Source organism: Aristolochia californica, unplaced genomic scaffold (assembly GCF_029961685.1).
Source record: "Aristolochia californica isolate CCGP_79_NKW_82.1479 unplaced genomic scaffold, dmAriCali1.0.hap1 SCAF_11, whole genome shotgun sequence".
Lineage (NCBI taxonomy): Eukaryota > Viridiplantae > Streptophyta > Magnoliopsida > Piperales > Aristolochiaceae > Aristolochia > Aristolochia californica.
This window is the reverse complement of record NW_027181782.1, coordinates 32,399,815-32,419,080: the sequence shown is the minus strand read 5'-3', so window position 1 is coordinate 32,419,080 and position 19,266 is coordinate 32,399,815. Positions and strand designations below refer to the sequence as shown.

The 19,266-nt window shown below is 35.7% G+C and overlaps 2 protein-coding genes and 1 non-coding gene across 5 annotated transcripts; all 3 read left to right on the top strand.

The window, feature by feature from the left end:
* The first annotated feature begins 1,053 nt into the window (after window positions 1-1,053).
* Window positions 1,054-4,694, top strand: LOC137944139 (uncharacterized). Of its 2 annotated transcripts, XM_068789688.1 has the most exons (4): window positions 1,054-1,558; window positions 3,522-3,638; window positions 3,793-4,160; window positions 4,386-4,694. In XM_068789688.1, the coding sequence occupies exons 3-4, from the start codon at window positions 3,878-3,880 to the stop codon at window positions 4,463-4,465; spliced, it is 363 nt and encodes a 120-aa protein (XP_068645789.1). In that variant the 5' UTR covers window positions 1,054-1,558; window positions 3,522-3,638; window positions 3,793-3,877; the 3' UTR covers window positions 4,466-4,694. The 2 variants fall into 2 exon arrangements, with proteins under 2 accessions (XP_068645789.1, XP_068645788.1); XM_068789687.1 differs by lacking the exon at window positions 3,522-3,638.
* LOC137945074 (small nucleolar RNA snoR20a) lies at window positions 3,603-3,687 on the top strand. Its single transcript, XR_011110894.1, has one exon. It is a non-coding gene; the product is annotated as a small nucleolar RNA snoR20a (small nucleolar RNA).
* Window positions 4,695-14,057: 9,363 nt separating the features above from the next.
* LOC137944835 (tRNA-dihydrouridine(47) synthase [NAD(P)(+)]-like) lies at window positions 14,058-19,008 on the top strand. Of its 2 annotated transcripts, XM_068790602.1 has the most exons (11): window positions 14,058-14,337; window positions 15,237-15,353; window positions 15,461-15,685; window positions 16,060-16,318; window positions 16,420-16,661; window positions 16,885-17,157; window positions 17,676-17,785; window positions 17,897-17,957; window positions 18,070-18,190; window positions 18,442-18,611; window positions 18,706-19,008. In XM_068790602.1, exons 1-11 carry the CDS (start codon window positions 14,083-14,085, stop codon window positions 18,802-18,804), a joined length of 1,932 nt encoding a protein of 643 aa, XP_068646703.1. In that variant the 5' UTR covers window positions 14,058-14,082; the 3' UTR covers window positions 18,805-19,008. The 2 variants fall into 2 exon arrangements, with proteins under 2 accessions (XP_068646703.1, XP_068646702.1); XM_068790601.1 differs by having other exon boundaries at window positions 17,676-17,957.
* Window positions 19,009-19,266: the final 258 nt, after the last annotated feature.

Below are 19,266 nucleotides of genomic sequence, written 5' to 3'. Positions count from 1 at the left end.
GAGAAGTACAAGCTACTGGCCCCATTAGTAAGTATAGCTATTTCACTTCCCGGTACCGACCGATACTCAAATTGAACAGGTACTCGAGGGAGTCTATGAAGAACTCAGATATGTCAAACTCATTGAAAAAAAGTTGGACACAGAAGGGTTGATAAATCTGAGAGATTCAGGAGATATTGTCTGGTAAGAAATTGATCATCATAATCGGTGGTTTGATTGTGATCTTAACCAGTGCAGCCACAAAGAACAGAATGCCAAGTAAGTAATCGAAGTGGCCACCCAAAGCATTAGCAGCCAATTCAATGTACAAAGTCAAAACTACATTGATGAAGCATAAAAGCAAGATTGAGAAAGTTGAAGACTTGTTCCAACGGTTTTGTACAACAATGGCTGATATTAGATCATGACGTGGGGAGAAAGAATTGGAATTTCTCAACAACGAAATTACACTCTTGTTGTTGTCAAGCTTATTCACCCAGAGATTCATGAATTCTTGTGATATTCCCAAATATTCCATTTGCACTGTTCGAAGTAATTTAAGAAGTAATTAAGATAGTGTTAAAGTAAGAATTTGTTTAAGTATTTTATATTTGATAATTAATTTAATTAATTATTGGGCTTTAACTTATAATTATTATATTAATTTAAACTAAACTAAAATTTATCGTACTTTATTAATAAAATACCCTATTTAATTATTTATTATGTTAATATATTTTCATATTATATTAAATTACTAATTATAAAAATAATTATGTTTGTTTAGGTTTATTATTTGTTAGTGTATATTATAAAAAGTAACTTATTTTGTTGTTTACCCTACGTTTTCCATTTTGGCTATTAACATAAAAAAGTATTTTCCATCATTGAATGAATGGTACATAATGGGGGGGTGGGGGGGGTGGGTTAGTCAATTGGAAATTCGAAATACATATAACTACATGATCTTAATCTTCCAAATGTAAGATCTTCCAAATGGGGGGGGGGGGGGGGTTCAACATGACACCAATACGAACTTTCAGACGCATTACTTAATTCAGATATGAGGTCATTATGGAGCGACTCAAGAGCCGCATACCCTCTCGCACATTTCTGCCCTTCCCGTTCCCGCAACCCCTCTATCGTTCCCCGCAGCTAAACCCCGAGCTCTCGGCTACCGCTCTCGTCTCCACCGTCCCCCTCCGGTCTACCTCTCTACGGCCTCCATCTCGCTACGAACGTCCTTTCGGTGTCCTTTTCTCCATCTCGGACTCGCTCTCCCTCTGAACCTCCCGCTCGCTTCTCTCTCTCTCTTATGCGTCTCGGCCCTCCCTCTCTTCTCTCTGTCTCTTCTCCCTATTTTCTCCCTTTCGGCATCTCACTCCCTTCTCCCTCTCGCTATTATCTTTTCCCCCAAAATACCTTCCGATTTCCTGCGATTTCCCCTATTTCGGTTTCGGTTTTCTTCGATTTTGACATTTGAGCTTCGATTTCTTAATTTCTACTTCAATTCGGCATCGATTTCCCCATTCGTTTTTTATTTCAGCCGTCGGCTTCGGTTTTGCCCAAATTTCAGAAGGTATGACTAAACCCTAATTTTTTTTTCTGATTAAATGAGTGTTGCATTTGATTTAATTTTAGTTTCAGTGCCTAATTTGGGGTTATTTGTGCATAATTGTGGGATTTAGTGTTACGGTTTAGGGTCTAAATTTTTATTAGGGTTAGGGTTTAGGGTTTTTAGGCTGTGGTGCTCTGTATTTAGGGGTTAAGTGTTTAGGGTTAAGGATTTATGGTATTTTTAGGGTTTAGGTTCTGGAATTATGGTTTAGGTTTTTTTTCAATTTTTTTCAGTTAAGGCTTATTGGGTGATGGGGTTTAGGGTTTGGGGATTTTAGGGTTTTTAAGATCTAGGGTTTTTTGTTTAACTTCTGGAATTAGGGTTTAGGGTATATGATCTTCATCTTCGAAAACAAATGGGGGAGAAAATGGAACCCCGATCCTGAGAATTTCGGGTCGGGATTCCGCCCGATCCCTACTTCCCTAATCTGGGTTAGTGGGTTACTGCACAAATTGGTACCATTGGCAATCTTCCTTCTGCTTGAACTTATAAGAGTTTCTCAGGGTCCGTGTGTGATGTACTAGATCTTGTTCTCTCGAGAAACCCTAGCTGCCTTTAGTTTAACCCATGGATACTCGGGAAGATCTTGTTCTTCACGAAAAGAAAGCTTCCTTTTGGTGCTTCGCTTTGGTACTTGCCTCTGCTTTTTGTTCTTCTCCTAGTGATTTTAGATTGTAAAGATGAGGGCAGATGACGAGCTTTCATTCACTCGAATACCCTTATATGATTAAAATGGGTATTTTGATGCTTATTGAATAGGAAGAGCTGATGCCTCTGGCTTTCACATCTTGTATGTTGACCGTATCATCCTGACTTTTGTTTGTTTGTTTGTCTGTTTAGGGTTTCAAATATAGTTTTGCATAAGAGTTATTTAACCTGGTGCTCTAGGTTAGTGATTCTCAATATTGTATGTGTTTTTCTTATGGTAGTATGGTGAATGATGAAAATGCAACTGACAGTTATCCCTATCTGATCTATTAAGGATGGAACATCTGATGTCTGACACTAGTTGCCGCATGTTATTTTCCATGGAACCCTCGTTATTTTTGTTTGTGGAAAACATTAATATTTTTCACTTTATCTTATATTTTCCCTGTTTCAAATTTTTTGAAGTGAATTACTTTTTAAACAAAAAAATTTGCGGATCACGATTCCTCTTTGTTTTCTGTTAGTGGCACGGTGAACCCATTATTTTGGTTTTCTATAATGCGTTTGGATGAGGAGAATATGAAAAGAACAGTTATGCCTGTCTGATTGGTGATGATCTTTTCAAATCTGACATTTTTACCAAGACACATAGGCACATAAGGGTTCTCTTTTTCTTCTTCATTATTTTCGTTTTATTTTTTCATTTCTTCCTGCTACTGGTGATGTTTTTTGCCAATCGTGTGATGACAAAACTGTAGTGCCACTAGACTTGTTTTTTTCCTTTTTTTTGTGATCAATGGTACGAATGCAGTGACTGAATGCATCTATTAGGATTTGCACTGGGTTCAAACACAACTAGGACAGGCTGTGACTGTGGCCAGTTATATGTAGCTATTCTGCTTGCTTGTCATTGAGTTAGATTTGTCTATAAATCAGCTGTCTTTATGTGATAACGTTTAGAGCTTGCTTGGCTTGCCTCAGTTCTAAATTGGGTGTGATCATTTGGGCTGTGGCATCTTGCTTGTTCAACTGGTTTTCATATTGTATATACAAAAAGAAACCTTTGTGATTATGATTTTGGTTTTGGGATTCAATTTTCTTGAAGAATATGGTGGTAAATTAGAGTGAATCCAGTATAACTAGTTATTGTATGTGACGCAATATGTGACTCAATGGCATTTAGAACAGATCTGATACATTTTGTATGTGATCCCACATTTTGTTTCTCTGAATTTGCTTCTGATGCAACACGCTGCTTTGCTGTAACTCATTGTAGTGAGACATTTCTTTGGGTGGGAGATTATTTGGGTGGTGTTAAAAATAACCAAGCATAAGGACATTCGTTTTTCTTCTTGTGGCCGATGATGACATCTTGAGTGGCCGAATGCTGCTGGTAAGAGTTTGCATTTTGTGGAAAATTATTTACTAGGACGGTCTGAGGCCTATATGATGAAATGGGTTTTGTAGCATGTCTGTTTGAGCTGATTGAAGTTACCCTTCTTCTCTCAACTCTTTTATTTAACCTCACTCTATTTTTATGGAATTAGGTTGTGACAAGCTTTCTGCTGCTGCTGTTCCTTGTGTCCAAGTATATAGAACTGCAACTTGCTTTAAGAATCTATAGTAGTAGCTATGCCAACAAAGCGTAATTTACCTTACACTCGCCTGCCTAATAAGGACAGCAGTGATGATTATGATGGTTATTCAAGAAGAGAAGAAGATGATCTTCGGTTCAGTTATACCCCGAAGTCTTTTGACAGGATACCATGGAAGTCTATTGCCCTTGCACTCTTTCTTCTCTCGCTTGGCTCAACTCTTCTTTGTCTTTCTCTTTTTATCTTCACGGGTCACATGGGAGGTGATAGGTCTCAGGCTTATGGCCTTTTGGGCCTTGGGTTCCTTGCTTTTCTGCCTGGTATGCAGTCTCCCTCTTTATGGTATTTTTCTACAGCTATCTTGTTTATAATAAATAGATTGGCCCTGCATATGTAGGTCATTTTGGTTGTGATTGAGGCACTGATTTTCGTTGCTTTCTTCTGATGAACATTGCATTGTTGATTGATTTATTACTGAAACTAATAAGGCTTCAGTTCTGAGCTCTTAACTGTCTGCTTTTTTTTTTTTTTTTTTGCTGTTGTAGGCTTCTACGAGACCCGTATTGCATATTATTCCTGGAGAGGTGCCAAGGGGTATCGCTTTTCTGCTATCCCTGGCTATTAGATTTCCAGACAAATCAGTTTTGAGTTTGACTTACCAAGAGATTTTTAATCATTCAGTTGCTGGCATGTTCAACCACTAAACATACTCGTTTTGTATATCTGTGATTGTATTTGAATGTTATTTAAAACGCCAAGAGAGAAGGGTATTTTTTATTTTTTTTTGAATTTCATGCTTGATCTGTATGTTGTTGTTGTTGATGCTTAAGGTGTTGGCTCCCTTTGTGCTCAAATCCTAGAAAAATTCCTCTTCTTTCTTTCTTTTTCCTTGTTCCTTTTCTTTTTTCTTTTTTATGTTTTAGTTCATGTGGTGTCAGAGCTTTGTGATTAGAACTGAATCTAGATCGCTTTGGAAGTCTTATCCTCGCTAGAATTTGGTTTGTGCAAGTTTTCAAATGGAAAAATTAGTAGTTTATGGCAAGTGCAAGGAAGAAGACAACATGGAGAGTTGACTCTTAACTTATCTCTACCACTGCCAAATTTGATAACTCAATTCGATTCACAGTTTTATGGCATCCAATTCAACTTCTTTTCCTCCACTTGTAAAGTACAAAAAGAAAGGTAATTTTGAGTATTGAAAAGTTAAAGAGGTATTATTCAGTAGTTCTTGATGTAGTCAAGAATGGATTCCAACAAGTGAAAGATACATCAATCCTTCCAATGGAAGAACTGAAGACCTAGTGGGAGAATTGGAAGAGCCTCAATGAAGCACCATACTATATTTTGCATGCAAAGGACTTCTTTACCCTCGTGAAGATCGTCTCCACCCAAATAGCAATAGATGCCTGGGGTACCAAGTGGAAAAATTTTAAGGGTGTGAAAATTTTGAAGAGATGCGCCTTCAGAATTTGATGTAGCAATTCAAGCTACTACAATTGGAGAAGACAAAATTCATCTCTGATTACTTCAACAGCATATTGGTTGTTGTCAATCAACTAAGGTCAATGTAGAGAATGTTACAAATAAGCAAATCCCCAAGAAAACCATAAGATAACTCGCCACCAAGTTTAACTATGTTATGGGTGTCAGTATCGAGTTGAAAGATTTGCATTAGCTATCAGTACACAAGCAGAAGTTTCTCTCCAAGAACATGAGTAGCATCTGCTAGAGCAACACAGTTGATAGTGGAGTCAGCGTTGCAAAGTCATGCGAAGTCATCCACATCCCGGAAGAAAGGTTGGTGAAGGAGAGGACAAGGCTACACAAACAAGAAGACTAGAAAAGGGAAAGACAAGTCTCACATCAAGTGTTACTATACAAGTAATTTGGACATTACAAATCCCAAAGCAATTTGTGACACTCACACGATGTCGAACTTACTAGATTGGGAGGCACAAGCAACGATCTTGAGCAAGCGCTACTCTCCTCATGTAGTGTTGTTGTAGAAGCTCAAAAACTCATTTGGATTCTCAACACAAGTTTTAGAAACCACATGAAGTGCTTATAGAAGGATTTACTACAATCATTTAGATGTCTTTGTTTGATGATGGGAAAGGGGAACATCCTCATTACCACCATAGACTAATCCACTAGTAGTATAGTGGATGTCTATTATGTGTTAGGGCTTCATCAAAACCTTTCATCAAATTCGGAGATGGTTTAGGCACAATTATTGACAACTAGAGTAGACTCATAAAAAAGATATAGATGTCTCAATACTATTTGTTTCTTTTGTATGCTAGGTACCAATTAGTTATGATTATGGCATAGTAGGTTTGGGATGTTAATTTTCATAGCCTAGAATTACAATCTCGGAAATAGATGGTTTAAGGTTTGTCTACTATCAATCTTTTAAAATTGTTTTACAAGTCATGTTTTATGGGGAAACAACATGCAAGTATTTTCCTTTGATCGGGCCCAACGAGTTACACTACCTCAAGAACTGATTCATTTTGATTTATGTGGATCTTTTGTGGTTCCCTTACATTGTGGGTACAAGTGTTTTGTCACATATATTGATGATTTCAGTAGGCTAATATGGATTTGATGTTTGAAGTAGAAATTTAAGACGCTAGATGTTTTACTGAATTTAAATCTTATGTTTTGTTGAATCTTAAGATCCCATTAACACATCTTTAGAGGTTCTTTGAGGAGAAGTGAAGAGAAGAGAGAGAAAGTCGAGTTGAGGTGGATGAAGTTGAGAAGAGAGGAAGAAAGATTGGATGCTCGAGTGAGTGAGAAGGTTGGAGTTAATTAGAGTTTTGAATTGATGCCCTAATCATCCCCCTCAATCTTTACATAATCACTTAACAATAAAACTTTACATAATTATGCTTAGACCTAAGGGTTGGATATAAAGATTGGATTAAAAGATAAACTACATACATGACACCCTTCTTCTGGTCTTCTAACACTCCTCTTCAAATTGGTGCAAAAAAATATCATAAACTTCTAGCTTGGAACATGTAGTGTTCAATATCTTTGATGCAATAGGCTTTGTGCATATATCAGCAATTTGACCTTGAGATGGAACAAGGCGTATGACACCAGCTTGTAGTTTTTCTGTGACAAAATAGCAATCAATCTTAATTTGTTTTGTTCTTTCATGGAATAACAAATTAGAGGCGATATGAATGATTGTGTGGTTGTCACAATGGATTTTTATTTGAGTGTCTTTGTTGAATCCCAATTCTAAGAGAAGGGATTTAATCCATATTAGTTTAATATTTTGCCTTTGCACTAAACCAAATAACCACATTTTCCTTCATGTCTTCTAAGTTACCAAGTTTCCTCTAACTAATATGCTATTCTGAGAAGGTAAATTTAATATCATCCCAAGAGTTTGTCTCATCAACATCAGCAAAACTTTTGGTGTTAACATAACCATGTCATTTATATAGAAAGCCATGTCTAGGACATTCTTTCAAGTACTAGAGGATTCATTCTAGAGCTTGCTAGTGGGAACTTTGAGGTTTGTGCATATATTGACTTATAACACTTACTACAAAAGAAATGACAAATTTTGTTAAAGTAAGATATATTAATATTCTTATCAGCCTTTGGTACATCCCCACAATTACATCTTCTCTAAAACTGGTATATAATTTTATATTAGTGTCTGTAGGAGTTTCTATAGGACGACACCCCAACATCCATGTCTCTAAGTAAGTTGAGTACATATATTCGTTGTCACAATGCTATACTTGGATTGCAACATTTGAATCCCAAAGAAATATTTGAGGAAACACAAGTCTTTTGTCTTGAATTCTTTACACAACATCTTTTTCACCTAGCTAATACTTTTTGAATCATTTGTTATAATAATATTATCTACAACACAACTAGGAGAATAACTCCCTAGTTAGTATGTTTAACAAATACTGAGTGATTCATCAGACATCTGTTAAAAGCCAAACTAAAATATTAGTCTCGATAATTGTTTCAACCTATATAAAGATATATGTAATCTGCACACTTACACCCCCTCAACCACAAACCTATGAGTTGATCTATATAAATTTCCTTTTTAGTATCTCCATTAAGGAATATATTTTAACATTAAGCTGATATGAGGACCATAGAAAATTTGTAAAGAGAGATAAAATAACCCATACCAAATTTAATTTGACCATAGGGGATAATTTCTACTCAAAATCCATTCTTAGCATTGACTATATCCCTTAGGCACTAGCCTAGTTAAGTTTTGCCACTATACCATATGGGTTATGTTTAACAGTGAATAACGACTTGCATCTCACTAGTTGTTTGTGTGGTGGTAGAAGCACCAAGTGTCAGGTTTGATTTTTTTCTTCCATTGCTAGTCTCCATCCTGGATCTTGAAGGGCCTCTTGATATTATCTAAAAAGAGTTATAGAAGAAAGGGAAACATGAAATGTGTAACAAGTAGAAGATAACCAATGAGTGGATTAAAAATTAGACATAGGGTGAGAGGTAGAAGGTTGAGTGCAAGACCATGGTTCTTCCCTAATAACAACATGTTGGGTGTCATGGGGAGGACCGAACACAACAGAAGGAGGAGAACTAACCTGAAGAGAGAATCTATAGACTCCATAGGAGGGTGTTCAACCTAGTGAGCAGGAGGGTATAGATTATTGCTATTTGTGCTTGAACTAAGTGGATCTTCCAACTGCATCATAGGCTCGGGAAAACCTCTAGAAGGTGAGAACCAAGGTAGTGCACCACCCAATGGATAATAAAAATTGCCCCTCAAGAAGAGTTACTTTCATTGACACAAACAACTTTTTAAGGGAAGACTATAACATACTTATCCCTTTTGGGTACAATAGTATCCTAGAAAAATACATTTAATAGCCCGAGGGTCCAGCTTGTTTGTTTGAGAAAATGTGTCGTGAACAAAAATTACAAAAGAAAACCTTCAAAGGAAGAGAAAAAATGATTATCATTAGAGAACAACATGGAGAATGCTGTCTTGTTGTGAGCAATCAAGGAAGGCAATCGATTTATAAGTAAACATGCAATGAGAACAACTTGTGGCCAATAGAAATGAGGCACATTCATACACTATAGTAAGGGTCAAGCAACTTCAAGTAAATGTTTATTTTTTCTTTCAATCGCTCCATTTTTGTTGTGGAATGTAGACATATGAAGTTTGATGAATAATGTCATGCTCACTACAAAAATTTTGAAAGCAATTGGACATAAACTCCTTGGCATTGTTAGATTGAAGAGTTTTCAATTTAGAACCAAATATAGTTGAGAGCTAGCACAAAAGGATAAGAATTCAGACCTATCTTTTGTAAAAAAATAACCATGTCACTATATAATAATCATCAACAAATATGATAAAAAAATTATACTAAGAAAAATTTGAAACATTCAATGATCCCATACATTAGTATAAACTAAGGAAAAAGGAGTAACACCCTTAATTTTAGACCAAGGACCATAAGTAATTTAATTATGATTACTCAAGTGACACACTTCACATTGTAAATCAGAAATAGACTTAAAGGGGGGAAATAGTGACGGGACGGAGTGTAGTGAAGGATGTCCCGATCTATTATGTCATTGAAAAGTTTTTTCTTATGAACTTGTTGTGCCAATGAAAATTGAAATGTTTAGGAAATAAAGGCTCCCTTGCTCATAGCCTCCACTAATCACTTGTTTTGTTTGCAAATCCCAAAAAATACAATGAGTAGGATAAAAATTTATGGAACAATTAGTTATCTAACTAGCAAATAGTAAACTTAATGAAAATTGGGGAATAAAAAGAACAACATTTAAGTGAAGAGAGGGTGTAGGAGAGGTAAATCTTATTCCTTCACTACAACAAATTTCACTTTTACCAGCAAAAGAAACTTTCGTTGGCATAAACTTCTACCTTCAAAAGTTTGTTGGTTAGTTTCTGCTGGAAGAGACTTAGGCCAACAAAATTTGCCCTTCTTTGGGACAACTTTTTATAGCGATGAACAAAATTCTCTAGGAAGATGTCTTGCCAATGAATTACAAATTCGTTGGGCTTCGATTTTCCAACTATCTCTATTTTTTGTTGGGTGATTCTTCTGCCTGCTAAACTCAAATTCGTTGGCAGAAAGTAAAATATTTTAAAAAAACAATGTTAAAAATGTTCATTTTGAATTTCTCCTAATGAAATTATTTTTTTAATTTTCTAGTAGTGATTTACTTTTTCTAGCAAATTTGAAATTCACTGGAAGTTTTTATCTTTAAAAATATATTTATGTTATTTTTATTAATGAATAATAATATTTAATAAAAAATATTTTGAATTTATGCCAATGAATATGTAATTTTTCTAGTAATTTTTATCATTTAAAATATATTTTATTTTTAAATTTGTCCATATCTAGTAAATGTATTCATTAACAAATAAAAACAATCAAATATAAACAAAAACTATATATACCAAAAATTAAACGTAACAAAATCTCATTTTTTTACAAATTATACAATAATGTACAAATTGTACAAAAATAAAAAACTATACAGATCAGCAGGAGGATCTTGGAGTGGTTGGCTTTGAATCTATTGAAAGAACAATTGCATTTACATCTCTAAGTTCTTCATCTTGTGCTCTTGATCATCAACACTACAATCAGACTCGCATGTATAGTTCTCAACTGCACGTTAGTCTTGGACAACTCCTCCTTAGCTTCCTAGGGCCATCTTTAGGGTTTAACAAATAGACTACTCACTTTTTAAGGGTAACTCAAACAAAATTCACTTCTAGGGTAATGAACAAAAGACTTGACTCAAGCTGGATGTTGGACACACTCTTATACTTATAGGTAGTGGGTCGAAACATTACACTAAAATGAAAAAAAAACAAGAAAGTAAATTGAAGAAATACGAGAGGAAAAAAACTTTAACCGAAATGAGGTGACTATGCAACACTCATACTTCCCGAATGACCTATTTTTTTATTTTTGAAAACTAGGAGACACTATAACGGTAGAACTTAATAAATTAAACCAAGTATAACTTTTTTTATGTGACCACAAATTTTCGGAGTTAACTATGTGGAAGATATAAAACCAAGTAACAAAAACGCAAAACTTGAATACAACATCAAAGCAAGATATTGCATACCTTGAGTAAGCATATCATGGAATGATTAAGCTTGACTAAAACCCACTGATTAGAAGAGAAAATTAGCTTTACAACTCAGATTTTAGGAGAAAAGGAAACTCAATTGGAGAAATAATAGGAGTGCAAATAAGAAAAAATAGATTTTCAGCAAAATTGACCATTGGCACTTCTATTATCGATATCTCAAAAAATACATCTCATAATCATAAATGGTTTATTGCTCAAGAAACTAGAATCAAATATTTTAAATTCATATCTAATTTGACATAAAAATATTTGTTTGAATCTTTTATGACCAATTGATTCTCTTTGTTATGTAGCTTGACCCTTGCCGACTCCAATGCGAATATCTCCATCAATATAGATAAGGTTGACATAACATTTTCTCCTTATGAAACTAAACTTTGATAAATTTCATCTAAGTATAAATTTTCTTCATAAAATATATTTCTTTTGTAATATGGTCGAGCTCAGTATTCTTTCTTCTTTGACTAGCATGACTATTGACCTTGGAAAATTGATATCTCCCTCTAGAAATCTCGGATTGAGAATTTGTATAATAAGGTAGAAAATATACTTTTACATATTTATTTTGAAATATATTTTTCCATATAAAATGTCATTATTGATGGCTTAAACGGCTCAAAAACTAAAGTTTTGTGCTATTGTTCGAACCTCTCTTGCGTTTTGACCTTTACTGCTTCAAATATCGATTTTTCTTTGTAAGAAACTCTGATTGCCAAACTTATTTTTGTGTTGGAAAGTAGACTCGAAGATATTTATGTAAATATATATTATGTTTACATCAAAACAATGGGATCTAAAATTGCAATCCTTTTCTCTATACGTGGATGATATTTTATTGGCCAAGAATGACATAAATTTTCTCCAAGGTATCAAGGAATTGGTCTTTCCAACATTTGACATGAAAGATCATGGATAGCTTCTTATATACTTGGAAAGAAATTCTAGGCGGTAGAGCTTTAAGAAAATTGAGTTTATATTAAGAGAAGTATATAGATAAACGTCTTGATTAATTTCACATGATCAACCATATTCAAAGTAGAATTACATATGATAGTACTATAAAGATGAGTAAAAATTATTTATTTCAAAATATAGAGATAAGTTAAATGAATCAAAGTATCCATTTGATTCTACTATGGGATCTCATATATGTCCTTATGTGTATGAGGCTTGACCTTACTTATGTTGTTGAGGTTCTTAACCTATTTTAAACTAATCCAAGATTGAGCCATTGAAAAGGACTTAAAGGATGATGTTGCATAAAGATTACCAAATAATTTATTCTACCTTATCAGGCAAATGAGTTAGAATTGATAGCCCACTCAAACGTTGATCATCAGATGTGCATATTTAACACCAAAAAGGCTACTTTAGCTTTTACCTTTATGTTTGGTGTATTATTTCTCAAAAAAACAATAAATAAGACTATGCAACGGAATCAACCATGGAAGCTGAGTATGTGATTACAACCTTAGATACAAGGTAAGTGGTATGTCTTAGAAAGTTTATGTGGCGACTTGTTGAAGCGGAATATGTAGAAAGACCTATACCTTTATTTTTTGATAATGCATCAATTATCGCTATTACAAAATATCCAAAATGTTATTCCTAGACTAAACATATATAATGCAAATACGACTATATTTGATACATGTTGAGAAAAGAGGAGGTTGTTATTCGAAAGATATCTTCTCAAAACAACTTAGTAGATTAACTAACTAAAAGTCTTCTTGTGACTAGTTTCACTAAACAGTTTGGAACATGGGTTTCATTTCTTTGTACAGTTACGAGACCAAGTAGGAGAACAAATGAATCATGTAATGGTATCATATGATATTTATATGAATGCAAAAGTTCCATCGAATTACATACTCGATACATGTTTGTATGATGTTTGTGGGTACTAACAAGATACTGCTTTAAAGTCCAATGTTTTTATTAGGTATACACTTGTACGTCTATGCGGAAATGTCTCAATAGGAAAGTGATTATTGGATCTCTAAATTCTCCATGCCTATGGGACTAAGAAGGCATAATTTTCCTAGTAGCTAATACTCAAACTATGCACAAAGCTTTATCTCATCTTGAGCTCCTTAAGTTCTTAGTTATGCTATGGATGGTGAATTGTCCAAGATAGGCTAACTTTCTATTAGGGAAGCACTTGAAGGTATATGCAAAAGGATCTCAATATAGAGTATGGTTAAATCTATAAAATATTCAGGCCTATGGAACTAATGAAATACAGTTTCCTTAGTTTTTCTAATACTCCAAAAATTTTACTTTGGGCCCTCAGATTACGAGTACATCTATGAATGTTAGACCGTTGAACTTGATTTGTGCAAGTTATGTTGACTCTTCAACCTTAAATTTTAGAAATATATAATAACCCACTTAATAGACCTAAAAGAAAGAGAAAATACATCAATCAATAGTGTTTATTCTATTGACTAACAACAACATTAGATGTTGAAGGACCCAAAAAAGTTGAACTATCGATCGTCTTTGAGGTTTGATGTAAATAAGAACAACTATCAACCAACTAAAGAGATAATTGACAAGAGCAATTAAAGTAAATGATATTTTTTTAAAAAATAATGTTAATGAATCGGCTCATAAGCTAATAAGTCAAGCTTAGAAAATCTAGAGTTTGTTATATTTAAATAAAAATTGAACTAAACCGAACTCGAATGATTTGCAAGTCTTGGTGTCACCCACCTTAATGATAACGGATGCATTCCGATACGGCATTAACTAAGCCAAGCTTGCCTATTGTCAAGTCCGATACGAATTTCCTTCCCGAATCTTGACCGTTATACAGGTCTGTTAGTGATTTTTATCAGCGCACTTCTGACGGTGATACATGCATGGATAGACGTGTAACTCATGTGGTCCACACAGATCAACGGCATAGATTTTGCCCCACCAACTAGTCTTACCCTCTTCTCACTTCTCAGTCTCCCAGTAATATTACTCGGCGGGGCAACTCTCAAGATGCCCTAAAAGTAGAATAATCCAAAAGTTTTTATACCACGCAAGCCAAGAGGTGTTGGCCCTGGTCGTTCCGCCATGGACGAGCCAGCTTCGACGATGAAGGAACCGACAGCCATCGATACATTGGCCATCTCCAATCATCAAACACCGGAAGAGCTCGTGGCCAAAGCCATAGCTCCGGTGAAGCGGGAATACTTACGTCCTACGCCCATCCGCTCTTGTTCTTATGACGACAACTCCAAATATGGAAAGTCCGGTAAGGACAGTGCTGCTTCCAACGTCGTTACCGAGAAGAAATCCAAGCGTCAACAAAAACGAGAGCGGAAACAGGTTAGCTATTTATTTTATTTTTTTCATAATCTCGCTTGTTTATGTGTATATCAACTTTGCAGTGTAGTGAGTAGGAGTTTTCTTTACAGCTATGTTGCGAGATTTTTTTGCTTCTTAATTGTTTTCATTTCGTAACGAATTTGCATTTACTGCTTATAACATCATATGATTGTGAGGAGTGATGACAAATGCATTTAATTGTGGTATAAATTGATTGTTTGTAATTTTCATATTGCGTAATGTTTCGTTTTTTTGTTAACGTATTTTGATGAATTTTAGCAATTTTTAGATTGGCGCCGTAGTACTCCGGTTGGAACATTAGCTGCTCCGTGAAATTGCACTCCTACACTTTATTATTAATAAGACCTTGGAGATTAACTACTGTGCTGAATTATTATTTTCTTTACAACTTCTTTTATTTGAACTATTTATGATTACGGTTAGGTGATTGATTGCAAGAACTGCTTTAATTCCTCAGGAACAGAAATCTGAGCTTCTCGTTCACCCGTATGTAAGAGATCTTGATGAATGTTTTTTTGTCCCCTTTTAAATGTGTTTATTTCGATATCAATTTGTACTGTCCTGCTTATAGCATCATAGGATCGTGAAGACTGGTGACAAATGCAGTTAATATGGTGTATGTATGTTGTATAATATTTCATATTTATTAATTAACATATTTTGGTGAATGAAAGCAGTTTTTAGATTGATGCCTTGGTGCTCCAGTTGGAACATCTAATCTTTAACTGCTCACTCGAATTGTACTTCTATACTTTATTACTAATTAGACCTTGATGATTAGCTAGTAGGTTGAATTATTATTTCTTTACAACTTTTTATGTGTAGTACATATGATTACTGTAAGATTATTGATTGCAAGAACTGCCTTAATTCCTCAGGAACAGAAATCCGTGCTTCATATTTGCCCAGATGTTGCCAGGAGTGGAACAGCTAGCACTTGTCGTTATGGTGGGACCTGCCGTTTCAGCCATGACTTGGAAGCCTATAAAGCCCAGGTGAGATGACCTTTTTACCTGTCTTATATATACAGTGGCATCTGATACATTGTTCACATCTGTTTTAAATGTCTCTCCTTCTTATAATGTCTGTTTGCCAATTACAGAAACCAGAAGATTTGGAGGGCAACTGTCCATTTCTAAGCTTGAATGCGCCTTGCCCCTATGGAATCGCTTGCAGATTTGCTGGCACACATGTAGAAAGCGTTTCTGTAGAGAATTTGAAAAGCTCTGAAATGAATGGTCTGAAAAAAGATTTGCAGAAGCTTCTTTGGAAGAATAAAAAAAGCTTTCCCAGGGCAGACATTCAGCTGAATGAACTTGGTCTTCAGGTAAGCGCACGCAATTAAAATCTATGATAAACTAGCTTTCCTCTTCTTATTTTTTTGGAACAGTTTTTATAGAATCTAACTGCTCTTTGGCGCAGAATCTTACTGCTGTATGGAGCAACCTAATGTTGCAATTATACATTGTTATTCTATATGAGGAATCCTGCTTTTCAAACTTATTAGTCTCTTATTTGCTTGTCTGGTTTGGTTTCATGATTCATGGCCACCAACTTGTTGTCTGGCTATCAGGTTGCGCTAAAAGCTATCAAATGCAATATTCTCCAAATAAATCACTGATGTGGCTTTGGTGGATTTTCATGGAAGAATTGCCTTGACTTGCTTAGAAGCCCTTCTCATGAATAAAATCTCATATGCAGGTCAAAGACTACATAAAAGAAAGAAAGAAAAAAGCCCATGAGGACATTGATCAGAGTAATCTAAATGGAGAAAATCAACATCAGAACGATAATGGAGTTGAAATAATGTCTGAATGTACTGATAAAGCAGGTGACTTTCAAGATATGTGCACGGAAAAGGAATCTATTGAGGATACTAGATTGCCTGATGAGGCTCATCCTCTGAAGAAGGCAAAAACTGTAGCTGATGTCAAATGCTGCATGACCCAACGCGATGATGGTGACAAACTTCTGTGTATCTTCTTGCTTACCTTACTTTGGTAATTTGCTGTCCTAAGTTTATAGCTAACTTTTTGTTTATCTCGGATGAAATTTGTCTAGAGGGCATTGTCGAAAGTGAAGAAGCTGGATTTAAGGACACCATAAGCAACGACTTTTGCATGATGGAATCTGATTCTAGCTTAAAATTGAATGCTCGTGAAAAGAAACTTATTGATTTCAGAGGAAAGCTTTATCTAGCACCATTGACTACAGTAGGGAACCTTCCCTTTAGGAGGGTTTGCAAGGTCTTAGGAGCCGATATTACCTGCGGAGAGATGGCAATGTGCACAAATCTCTTACAGGTGCAACTGCAGCTATTATAACATTTTCTATACTATTCTGCTCTTAGAATTTAATGCATAACAGTCAATAACCTAATACCATCTCTAACTTGTTATATATCCTTTTGTGGTTTACTTTGCCTTGAACATTAGCTTGAGAATTCCTGTCTGATCAAATTTGATTTCATTGGTCTACAGAAAGATTTTTTAGACCTTTAGTTGATGTAGTTTATGTTGCTGCAAGGGTCAAGCTTCAGAGTGGGCATTGCTGAGGCGCCATTCAACTGAGAATCTTTTTGGTGTACAAATATGTGGGGCCTATCCTGACACTGTTGCACGCACTGTTGATCTGGTAGAAAGTGAATGTTCATTAGATTTTATTGACATAAATATGGGTTGCCCAATCGACATAGTAGTTAACAAAGGTGCTGGATCTTCTCTCCTGGTAAAACCCATGAGAATGAAAAATATTATTCAAGCAGCTAGCAGGACAATGGAGAAGCCTCTGACTGTCAAAGTACTGTCTTTCTTTCTCTATGATCAGTTTGATTACTATTACAATGTTATAGATCACAAGGTACCTGTGTTATCTTAAAAGCCTTGTGTTAACAATATTAGGTAGTAAATATCCTCCATTTTGATTTTTCATATTCTGGATCCATTTTTAGGTTGACACCATTGCTAAAGTTCCTTACTCGTGTTACTAACTCTAAGCCTTCTGAGCCTCCTCTACTCTTTATCTATTTGTGTAATCCTTGGAGGTATCAGTGCTACATGTTGGTTTGATATTTAAGAGTTGAGGCTTGATTCATCTTGTAAAAATCATGGCTTGCCAATATGCTTGCTTTATTTTGCTCAGAAAAAGCAAAGCATTCTAAGATTTATTTAGAATGTAGCATCATTGATGGTTGCTTTGGGTGATGGCAAAGAGTCATTTCTCCTGAAAAAAAAATTTAGGGTAAAAAACTAGAACTGTGAGAATAGTTTCAGCTGCTGCTTTTGATTCAAAACTTTAATATTGTGTTTTTCCCCTAGGTACGGACAGGGTTTCTGGAGGGGAGGAATCGTATTGATTCATTAATTGCAGATATAGGAAAGTGGGGAGCCAATGCATTGACAATACATGGTCGCTCTCGACAACAGAGGTACAGCAAGCTTGCTGATTGGGATTACATCTACAATTGTGTGAGAAAGGCCCCACAGGATCTGCATGTTTTAGGGAACGGAGATATTTTCTCATACACTGACTGGAACAGACACGTTTCAGACTGCCCTGAGCTTTCAACATGCATGATTTCTCGGGGAGCACTTCTTAAGGTAGTTTTTCATTGCGTTTCTTGGTGAACTGGCTCTTTACAATTTTTTAGTTGTATAGTTTTTTTAATTCAAAACATTTTGCCTATGGATGACATTCAGCCATGCTTTGCAGCCATGGATTTTTACAGAAATCAAGGAACAGAGGCATTGGGACATCAGTTCTGGCGAGCGGCTTAGCATTTTGAAGGATTTTGTGCATTATGGCCTTGAACACTGGGGCTCTGATACAAAAGGTTTGTTTTAGCGATACTGGCAAACAATGCATGTATGTCACTTTTTACTGGAAGTGTCTTTAACATAGCTTCAGCCCCAACAGGGAACACCCACATCCTTGGGGCAGTGATAGATGTTTTATTTGTTAAAAACTCTTGCTCTAATAAAGGAAGGCTTTGCTCGGCAAGCGGAGCAAGTTCAATGCGCACGAATATATGGCCATTTAGAAGTGATTGAATTGCTTCTAATGTTTTAATTATTAATTGATCAGGTGTGGAAACAACTCGTCATTTTCTGTTAGAATGGCTTAGTTACACATTCAGGTACGTACCTGTTGGCCTATTAGATATCATCCCACAAAGGCTGAATTGGCGTCCCCCTAGCTTCTATGGCCGTGATGATCTAGAGACTTTGATGGCATCTGATTCTGCAGCCGATTGGGTATGTTGGATAATATACTCTATTGTCTAGTTATAATATATTAAACTGTTTTCGCACTGATTAAAATTCCTCCTGCCTTTATTCTTTACTGCAGATACGGATATCTGAGATGTTGCTGGGCAAAGTACCATCTGGCTTTACATTTGCCCCTAAGCATAAATCAAATGCATATGACAGAGCAGAAAACGGGTAAGACTCATCAGTTCCCCTCTGTTCTTCTTCCCCATTGAGCTCTCCCGGCGCATTCTGGTAGACGTGTTGCTCTTCAAGGATACTGGATCCCTTTGAACCACAAAACCAGTTCTTTCTTCAAGCAAATTCGCTGTTCTAAAACAATAAATTATGCAATTTAACTTCGCCATGTTAGTATTAATTTGTGCGAGCAGCTCAAATGGTAGACTGTGGTCGAGCAGAATTCTTTTCTCTGTTTCCCCGTCTTAAGAGTTGCGTTCTACAAGCAGCTTTATCTGGTAATTGCAATATCGAGGTTGGTAGTCGGACTGGTGTGGATATTGCTTTTAGCACTGGTAATCCGGTCATTGCCATGAATAACCTGCGCTGATGGACACCATTGGGTTCCTTGCATACTTGCAAACAGCTAGCCCAGGGTCTTGTACCCGGTGATTACTGTGAAAGATGTCCCAGCAACCCTCTT